Source organism: Larimichthys crocea, chromosome XXIII (genome assembly GCF_000972845.2).
Source record: "Larimichthys crocea isolate SSNF chromosome XXIII, L_crocea_2.0, whole genome shotgun sequence".
In the NCBI taxonomy this organism is placed as follows: Eukaryota; Metazoa; Chordata; class Actinopteri; family Sciaenidae; genus Larimichthys; species Larimichthys crocea.
In genome coordinates, this window is record NC_040033.1 from 21,000,342 (window position 1) to 21,010,043 (window position 9,702).

A 9,702-nucleotide genomic window follows, 5' to 3' on the forward strand; every position below is an offset into this window, starting at 1 on the left:
TAAACCAAATCCACTTACAGTTTACCAAGCAAAAACCTTGTCAATAAAATGACATCATAAAATATGATCATCCAAAGACTTTTATTGAACATGTCAATGTTAACGTCAAGGTTAAACATGTCATGAATCAAAGCCTGATGTGTGTGCACATCAGGCTTTGATTCATGGCACAAATCAATCAATTCGGGCTTATTAATGGAAAAAGACCAATAATTAGATTTCACTTAAATAAAAAAGGAAGGACTCAGAATAAAAATAAATATATACACATATAAAATCAATCAATAAAAAGGTGGGTGATAAAATAATACATTCAAAATAATGTTTTTTAATAAAATAAATAAACTGTAAAATAAAATTGAAATAAAGTGCAAATGAAACTATATTTGTGCATGGTAGAACCAGAAGAATATTTATATCTGTAACATATGAACAATAACAATATAACAATTATCAACTTTTTTTTTCTTCAACCTTTTTTATTCTTCACTCCTTTACCTTCACTTTATCTTCACCTCTTAATGAGACACTTGGGCCTGCCTCTGAGACACAATCAGATCCAGTCTGGGTGGAATGGGGGAAAGGCTCACTCTCAGAGTAGCCTCCAGCGTTGCTCTGAGTCTGTTTCGGGCTTTGGTCTTTGGTTGTGGCCAGGATGGAGAATCCTGACTCACACAGGTACGTGGTGGTGAATGGGAGAAGGAGTTTCACAGCCCTCAGTGCAAGACATGGGTACTCCTTTGAGACAGCAACCCAGAAGGAGCCCAGGTCCAGTTTGCCCCACTGCAACTTTAAAGTGCTGTCAGTGGAAACTTCCAGAAGCTGGGATTCCAGATGTGAGGGCAAAGCAACATCATTTGCAGTGGGATCCACAGAAAATGGGTCCAAAATCCACATGTGTCCCTCTCTGGGATCCTCAGGAGAATAGTCATCAAATTTCTCTGCCAGTTGTGAGAGGTGCTGAGAGACTGAGTCACTAATATTCACCTGAGGGGAGCTTTCCAAAATGTCAGACAAAAGTAGAAACATGTCCATTCTCTTTTCCTGGGCCCTCTTGGTCCACAAAGCAAGTTTCCTCTTGAAAGCTTGAACTTTGTCTGCAACAACAAACATGTTGCTGGCTCTTCCTTGTAGTGAGATGTTCAGCTGGTTCAGTAGTGTAAAAATGTCACAGAGGTAGGCAAGTTGTGCTGTGAACTTTGTGTTGGCATAGTAATGTAATGTAATGCAAGAGGAGATTTTTTCTCAGTGAGAAACGAGAAGACTTCATTCCTCAGTTCAAACAAACGCTTGAGGACCAGTCCTCTTGAGAGCCACCTCACTTCACTGTGATAGAGCAGCTGGATGTGATCTGCTTCTGTGTCCTCACAAAGCTTAGTAAAACATCTGGAGTTCACAGCATTGTTTTTAATAAAGTTGATGGTTTTCACACTTACATCCATCACCCCGTGGAACCCTGGTGACATATTTTTTGCTGCAAGGCATTCACGGTGGAGAAAACAGTGTGTCCATTTAGCTTCTGGTGCACGATCGGTATCTGTCTGATGACACCCGTGATGCTTGCCAGTCATTGACGCTGCACCGTCACTGCACACCCCGACACAGTTCTGCCAGTCCAGGCCATTCTCACTGAAGTAGTTATCAATGCAGCGGAAACATTCCTGAGCCGTAGTTCGTGTTGGTAGCTCTCCACAAAACAGTATGTCTTCGTGCAAACTACTGTCCCAGCGATAGCGAACAAAAACCAACAGCAGCGCAGCATTCGTGACATCAGTGGACTCGTCAAGTTGCAAAGAGAAAAATGGGCTACTTTTTACTCTTTCAATGAGTTGTTGCTGTATGTCTGAGGCCATGTCCGCGATACGGTGACTCACAGTGTCACAGGAGTTTGAGAGTGGGATGGTCAGCAGCTTCTTTGCAGCGGCCTCTCCGATCATCTCACGGCACATATCAACAGCAGCAGGCAGAACCAACTCCTCCGCTATGGTGAATGGTTTCTTACTTTGTGCCACACGTCTGGCTACGAGGTAGCTAGCTTATAGTGCACTTTTAGAGTTGCCAGTCAGTGACACGATCGATCTTTTCTGCATCTGCAGCCCATCTTCTTTTCTCTTGAAAAATTCCACCGGCTTTCCCACAAGCGTCGGATGCTTGGTCTCTAGGTATCGCTGTAGTTTTGACGGCTTAAGTGCTTCGTTAGACAGCGTTAACCCACACTCCACACACTGGGCTCTCGGCACTGCCTCGCTACCTCCGTTTACGAAGCCGTACTTAATGAAGTCGGGATTGTACTTGCGCAAAAATTTACTTTTTGGCGGGGGGTCGTCTTCATTTTTTCGTTTTAAATATTTCTCCATCTTGTTTGTTTACAGCTAGCTGAGTGTCTTCTTCTCCTTATTTATGGAGCTGGTTAAAGTAACAACTGACTGATGCATTAGCGCCACTACATGGTCGGGAGTTGTTATTGCGTCCCGCGGCCCTCGCGGCCCACACGTACAAAACAGATTTTTTTTTGCGGCCCACTAGGTGGCGCTCAGGGCTCAAGTTTGGGCCGCGGCCCTATGGTTAAGAATCACTGTCATAGTATGTATAGTATGTGTTATCATACATACTGGTGGTATAAACTTATTAGATACATGGTTTCATTTTTCATCTCCTACATATTTGTTTTCACTCTGGTCCAAACCACGTCACTGAGAGAGCGTTATGTTTCCATGACAACCGACCCGAACAAGAGGAGCAGTACATCATGTTTACATTACTCCCGATTTACAAATAAGTTTCTAAAGTAACACTAACCTTTAACATCAAAGACACACGTGCGCAGTATGCCGGTTATTTGTAGCACTGCTCATTTTGTTTAATAAATGTGCTCCAGTTCGACTGTAGCCGCACTAACGGAGCCAACAGCGCTAACGGGGCTAACGTAGCTAACTGGTAAACAGACATGTTCGGCAGTATGGTTAAGTTACTGACTTTAAACGAGTCCTTCCCATTTAATTTAGACATGATTTATGCATCTAAATACCTTTAGCCGTGAGAGGGATATTTCTCAATGTTGAAAGTCCAATAAATGTATAATAAAAAACTATATAACTATACTATATACTAACTATATACTGTAACATTATAATAAAGTATAATCTACACGCATGAACCCCGACTTTTAGTACCATATTGAGCAAAATACTCACCTTGAGAGTAAAAAATCTGTGATGTTGGCAGCACATGGACACAGTGTGGCTGTGATGAAACCCCTGCAGATATGCATTGGAGACTCCCAATTCTTGTTCTCTAGTTTTCTAGAACTTGTCCTGACCTCAAATGCACAGTTTTGAGGTTTACTAACTCAAATTATTAAGTGAGACTGACGTTAGCCAAGAAACTTGAAAAAGATAGTTAAGAATACATATGTTGATTAGTTTACAACACAACTCAACCTTTTGTGTTTAGTTAGCTGAAAAAATATGGTTAGGCAAACAACTTTAAGTTTTCTTTTTTAGAGTGCACTCATTCGCTCTCAGCCTGCTCACTCAACCTTACGCACATACACACTTAAGCACAGCCACAATGCTACTCTTCTAACACAGTAATACATTTCGCCCTGCCCTGGAGAAAAGTGGTAACTTTTTCCCACCTACGCGTATAAACGTAAACTAAAATAAAGCATTTAAATTTGGAGGAAAAAAATCGTAAAACAAAAAATCATGATACTTATGTGAATTATTTCTCCTACTTGTGATGCTCACAGGGATTTGTTAATAAATCGCTGATGCCCAAGAGAACAAACAAAAACTAAATATGAAATTTGTGCTCTCAAATTAGTAATTGTGCTGTTTAATAATTTCTCAGATCCAATGACTTTACTCTTAAAGCAACATTGTGTAACTTTTTTAGCATTGAATAACAGATTTTAACTATTTCACTGATTCTGGTTAACTCGATTATCTGATGGTCTAAAGTGAACTGCTGCCAACTGTAACTGCTATTAGCTAATCCTAGCTCAGTTTGTTAGCTGGGCTGTCAGGACTGTGAGCTTAGAGCACCAGGGAATGTTAGAATTTGTACCACAGGACTGGGGTGTGAGAATGCAGACGAGGAGTGGAGCTGGTGACAGAACCGGAGCTAGGCGTGTGGGCAACGTAACTATGGACATAATGACAGAAACGAAAAGACAGAAGAGGATGTTGACGGAGGAAGCTAAGAAGAGAAAAGAAGAGATTGGGCGAGCAAGAAGCCGCCTGATGAGAGTAAATCTGACTGACTTTTAGTGCTTGGTGAGAGCTTGGTGAAATAAAAGGCTGAAAGACAGACGCCGAGCTGGGCTGACTGCTGTTAGACTAGTCAGTAATATTAGTTTTGTAAAAACAAAATGTAATAAACTGCTATATATTTAGTGAATTATTACTTAGCACACATGCAAAATGGCTGCATACACTCAGTCCCCCTTTAAGAGGCAGAAAAAAAATCAACTCAACTCTACAGTGGTTGGCTTCTTTAAAAGTATCTCTGTTGGAAACTAAAAGAAACAGAAACACATTAATATACCAAAGAAACTTTACAAGACATATGCAGAGGTAAATGGACTGTACTTATATATCTCCTTTCTATTCTTCTGACCACTCAAAGCGCTTTTACAGTACATGTCTCATTCAGCCATTCACACACATTCATACACTGATGGCATTGGCTGCCATGCAAGGTGCCAACTGCTCATCAGTTTGAGGAGCTAACCATTCATACACATTCACACACACAATGTCAAAGTAAATCATGCACCTTTCTAAACTGGAACATAATCCCTTCCCTTGTATTTAAACAATCATTCCCAGATATAGTTCCTTACCAACATGGAAAGTCTATAAATAAAATAATTCATGCAACAAATAATAAGAAATATTTCATGGTCCTATAGTTTCGATATTAAAATTATCTTTCAAACATTTCAAAATGGAGCCTACAAATTCAGCTCCAGACAAAAGCTGGCCTCAGCTGCTTTCCCAGTTGTGTACTCGACTGAGTAGTTTGGTATTTTATGTTCCAAAATCTAAATCTTATTTTTTGTGTGTGTAATGTGTTTGTGTTTGTAATGTACCTGTTGAGATCATTGCATGCATTAGATCAGTGCATCCCCATCAAACAAAGCCTCAAAGCCACTCCTCGAGACTACATGCAGGCCAAAGTAAAACTAAAGAAAAATGTTGTCAAAAATTTACTTTAGTTGGTGGAAGCATATGTCGTATATTCAGTGGTGATGCAGTTGAAGATGTTTGAAGAAAAACTCCGCTGACACTGCCTTAGTTGTATAACAAATTTATTACAATAAGTTCAGTATCATAGCAAGTAAAACATTACTTGGAGAGCTCCTGGCCGGATGATGAGAGACTCTCCTGAACTAAGCGGGGCCAGCCTTTATATACTGTAGATGTTATGTTTCCAAGACATGCTGCCAAAGCAAACAACAGTATAACTTATCAGTGTGGTAAGAAACAAAGAAAGAGAGAGAGAGACCTCGGCCAAAATGATTGTTACCTCTGGCAGACCCCTCTCCCCGGATATATTCCACATGGCATGGCATTAACTAATTTAACCTAAGTATTGGCTAATACACTGACATCGAGATGGAGGCTCTCCAGCTGTCCCATCCAAATATGGACCTAAGTATCAGATAAGGACACAGGCAAAAATCTTAATGTGAACCAGATGTATTAATGCACCCCATAATAGTATGTGACCAGGCATCTATGTGCAGACACCTCACATACATGCACATACAGATGATGATGTACGTAGCCTGTATGACATCTGAATGTCATTATACATACCTTAAAAACCACAAACCATTTACATTTATCCCTGAATCACATAACCAGGCTTGTTGGAGACTTGTGTTGGAGACGCTAGTCACTGAGCATATTATTAAGCAGTGGCTTTGTGGCTTTGATTGGGCAGCGAGAGAGCAATAGACAGAGCTTGTTTTTAAAATCACAGTATGAATTAAGTAATCCGTGCAAACAAATTTTAAATCAAGAGCACACATTTCATTTTCTCAGTGACACCTCCTGGGCTCCAAATGAACCAAAATATTGGAAAAGTTATTTCAATCAATGTTCATGGCAGTCCATCTAATAGATTGACTTATTACACTCATTCATTCATTGTTTCAGAGAGCTGCGGACTTTGGTGGTGGAGATGGTGTTGGCCACTGACATGTCCTGCCACTTCCAGCAGATCAAAGCCATGAAAAGCCTCCTGCAACAGCCTGAGGGGTCAGTACTGGATTCCACTTTTGAGTCAGGGTCATCTTTGTTGACATCTGCCTCAGGTCTTTGATAAATCTCTTGGGGTGGGAATGCTGACACACAAAAAAAAATCATGTTTGGGATGTTATTTTTATGTTATTTTTACAAGTTGCCTTGCACTGAGTTCTTTGTTGATTAAATGGTCATTGTCAATTAGGAAACACATACCCTGCACATGCCTGAATCTATGTGAATACAGCATTTGTATAAATACAGCACAGGGTTGTCCAGTCAGAAGATGGCTGGTTCCAGGTTACTCTGGTCTGGGTGTCAGAGTGTCCTTGGGCAAGATACTGAACCTCAAGTTGGTCCTAAAGGCTGAGTCATTGGTGTGTGAATGTGATTTCTTACTTGTGTATGTATGAATGTGTGTATAAGTAGGTGAGTGTGATATGTAAAGTCATGGTGGATGACCATCCACCAATGAGCTTGGGTCTACCTGATTTTTCCTCGCCACCATCACCAAGTGCTTGCTCATGGTGGAACAGTTGGTCTCTGTAAATAATATTATAAAGAGTACGGTCTAGACCTGCTCTGTATGAAAAGTGTCATGAGATAACTTTTGTTATGATATTGCACTATATAAATAACATTGAATTGAATTGAATTGAATTAAAGTAAAAGTGCCCTGAGTGAGACTAAAAAAGCACTACAGTCTATTAAAGATTTCCTTTAAAGACATCACATGACCTTCCAAACTTTGGCAGAGGAAAATCCTTCTGTTGATCATTTGGACAGCAGTAGCAGGTTGTGTCATTAACAGCAGCATCTCATCCCACTGTATCATCAGGATAGACAAACCAAAGGCCTTATCACTGCTGCTGCACACCGCTGACATCAGCCATCCTGCCAAACACTGGAACCTTCATCACCGCTGGACCACATCTCTACTGGAGGAGTTCTTCAGACAGGTAGTCACCAATAGATTCATCATCTACTTCCTGCTTCATTGGCCTGGAACCTGTTAATACAAGAAAACGAGCCTACTTTTATACAGAGATTTCCTTATTACAACACATGAGCTTTTATGCTGTAAGGTCTGCACACAGGATTAGATCACTACATGAAAGCTGCTGAGCAACTAATTCACATGAACAACAGAGTCATTATTTCCAGATCAGGATGCAAATCAAATAACAAGTAATGACAAGCAGAGAATGGCAGTTTGCAGATCAGTTTGGTCATTTTCTTTTTTTGTGATGATATAGGTATATATATAGCTAAGGTTTAAACATTTTAGCACAACCAGATGTATTGACCAGATGTTAATAGTGCTAGATTTCTTTTAGAAATATGTATTTCATAGACTTTCAAAACTGCCCTAATCTCAGCTGCCATTATTTGAGGCAGTCTTTGGTAGATCTTACCAGTAGTATCCTGTTGTTCTGTTCAAGGGCAACTAAATGTTCCATTTGTAAGTTTATTGTATACAAAAAGGACAGGTCAATGCAATTATGTACATTTTGATGTAAAAAAAAGGCAGCGTGATGTGGCTTTCGAGTCCTGAGTTGGACGTTGATGAGGATGGTTTTATCATCATTGTCTGCTGCCATGGCACAGTGTGTGCAGGTGTTTCTGTGTGTGAAGATACGTTTAATGGTGGTGTGTATCATTAGTTTTCTCTCTCATGGCCTATTTTAACTGTATATACTGTTAGTGACAGTGGTGGGATAAATTGTATGTTTTAGAAGGTAAAGGTCATGAGAGAGTTGCCACTGAAAAGGTGCAACTTTCCATTTAATGCTCATATTAATCATTTTCTTTTTTAAATGTTCTTATTATTTTCGTTTGTTGCACTGATAAAAAAAGGAAATTTCTTTTATATGAAATCTACTTGACAATAAACCTGATTCTGATTTTCAGGGTGATAAGGAAGCAGAGCTGGGCCTCCCTTTCTCTCCTCTTTGTGACCGCAAATCCACGATGGTGGCCCAGTCCCAGATCGGTAAGGTATACAAATACTACTGCTAGTAAAACTACTGAACTAATGCTCCTCCTCACTGGGTTTAGACATAGAGGTGTGCAGTGCAGCTTTTTGTTGCAGACCTTCCTCAGCCTGCAGAGGAATTGTCTGACTCAGGTCCTCAGTGATGTGAAGCAGTGTTAATGTTGTTGTCCTGAAACACATACCACTCTGTAGTGCTTGAAGCAGTGACGGAGATCTGGATCTCATTGGTTGGAGACCAATAACACCCAGCAGTAGTAGCAGTAGTAAAAGCTGCAGATGTAATTAGTTATTCAATAAACTGTGTGTGTGACAAAATGTTCTGGTCTTAACAAGAACAAGCAGACGTTACAGATTTGACTCCATTGTTTTCTGCAGGATTCATTGACTTCATCGTGGAGCCGACATTCACTGTGTTGACAGAAATGATCGAACAAATTGTGACACCACTGATTGAAGAGGCATCTCGCTCTGGACTGGCTGGCTTCAGACGCTCTAGGTGACACACACAAGACCCTCATGTCCTGTGAGACATGAACACTCATGTTGTTGTTACTGACATCATCTTAAAAAAAAACTCACGTGACTGTTATCTTTTGTTATCTGTTACCCTACGACTCAAGGTGCAATATGTCATTCCTGCCACATGCTTCAAGAAAATACGGGGCATTTCATCTGCCCCACCCTCAATGTAACATGCATTAACATGCATTAATGAGACATGTATGTTTACAGATGGTGGTGGTAATGGTGATGGAGAGAGAGAGAGAGAGAGAGAGAGAGAGAGAGAGATTTCAGTAAAGGGAGATGTGACTACATCTTCAACCAATACCGTGCATGAAAAAAAAACCTTAAATGTATGTACAATTTGCCATCAGTCTTTTTCTCTTACATTACATATATTACATCAGAACACTATAACTTCCTTTCAGATTTTCTATAGGTTCTTCATTGTGCTGTGTAATAAAGACTAAACTCAGTAGGTGTTTCTCCTCTCATGGGCACGTAGATTGACTCTTCTACTCGCTGAACTGGACCCATTCTTCATACTCGTCCTCATTCTCGTATCTAACCACACCTTGTCCTTTAGTCATCTCATGCCTCTCGAACTCATCAACTGTGGAGACAGGCTGATAGAACAATTGTTGTTTCGTTAGTGTGGTAGTAATCAATCTTTGTATCAATTCTCTCATACATGGAATACAACAGCATCCGCACGTGATTAGGACAGCAATTGCAATTCCTACAGACATTATCAGTACCTTTAGGATGTTTCCCCATCTCCCAAATATGCTTTCCATCCATCTTGTGATTGGATCTGTTATACCTGAGTTCAGGGCCGGTCCTAGCTATGGGCAATGTGGGCGGCCGCCCAGGGCGCATTCTCCGTGGGGGGCGCACGAACGCCCGAAAAAGCAAAAAACCTCGGCAAATTTCGATACCGCTCATTAAGTT

The 9,702-nt window shown here is 40.5% G+C and overlaps 1 protein-coding gene across 2 annotated transcripts in view; it reads left to right on the forward strand.

Annotated features, from left to right (window-relative positions):
- pde1ca (phosphodiesterase 1C, calmodulin-dependent a) overlaps nucleotides 1-9,702 on the forward strand; it is an 83,460-nt gene that overhangs the window by 34,590 nt on the left and 39,168 nt on the right. Inside the window, exons 11-14 of one of the 2 annotated variants that reach the window (XM_019266041.2) lie at nucleotides 6,168-6,269; nucleotides 7,093-7,213; nucleotides 8,166-8,247; nucleotides 8,626-8,746. The exons of the other annotated variant lie outside the window; for it this stretch is intronic. Of the exons in view, the coding sequence (XP_019121586.1) occupies nucleotides 6,168-6,269; nucleotides 7,093-7,213; nucleotides 8,166-8,247; nucleotides 8,626-8,746 (426 nt within the window). The remainder of the gene's footprint in view (nucleotides 1-6,167; nucleotides 6,270-7,092; nucleotides 7,214-8,165; nucleotides 8,248-8,625; nucleotides 8,747-9,702) is intronic. 2 annotated transcript variants of the gene reach the window in all.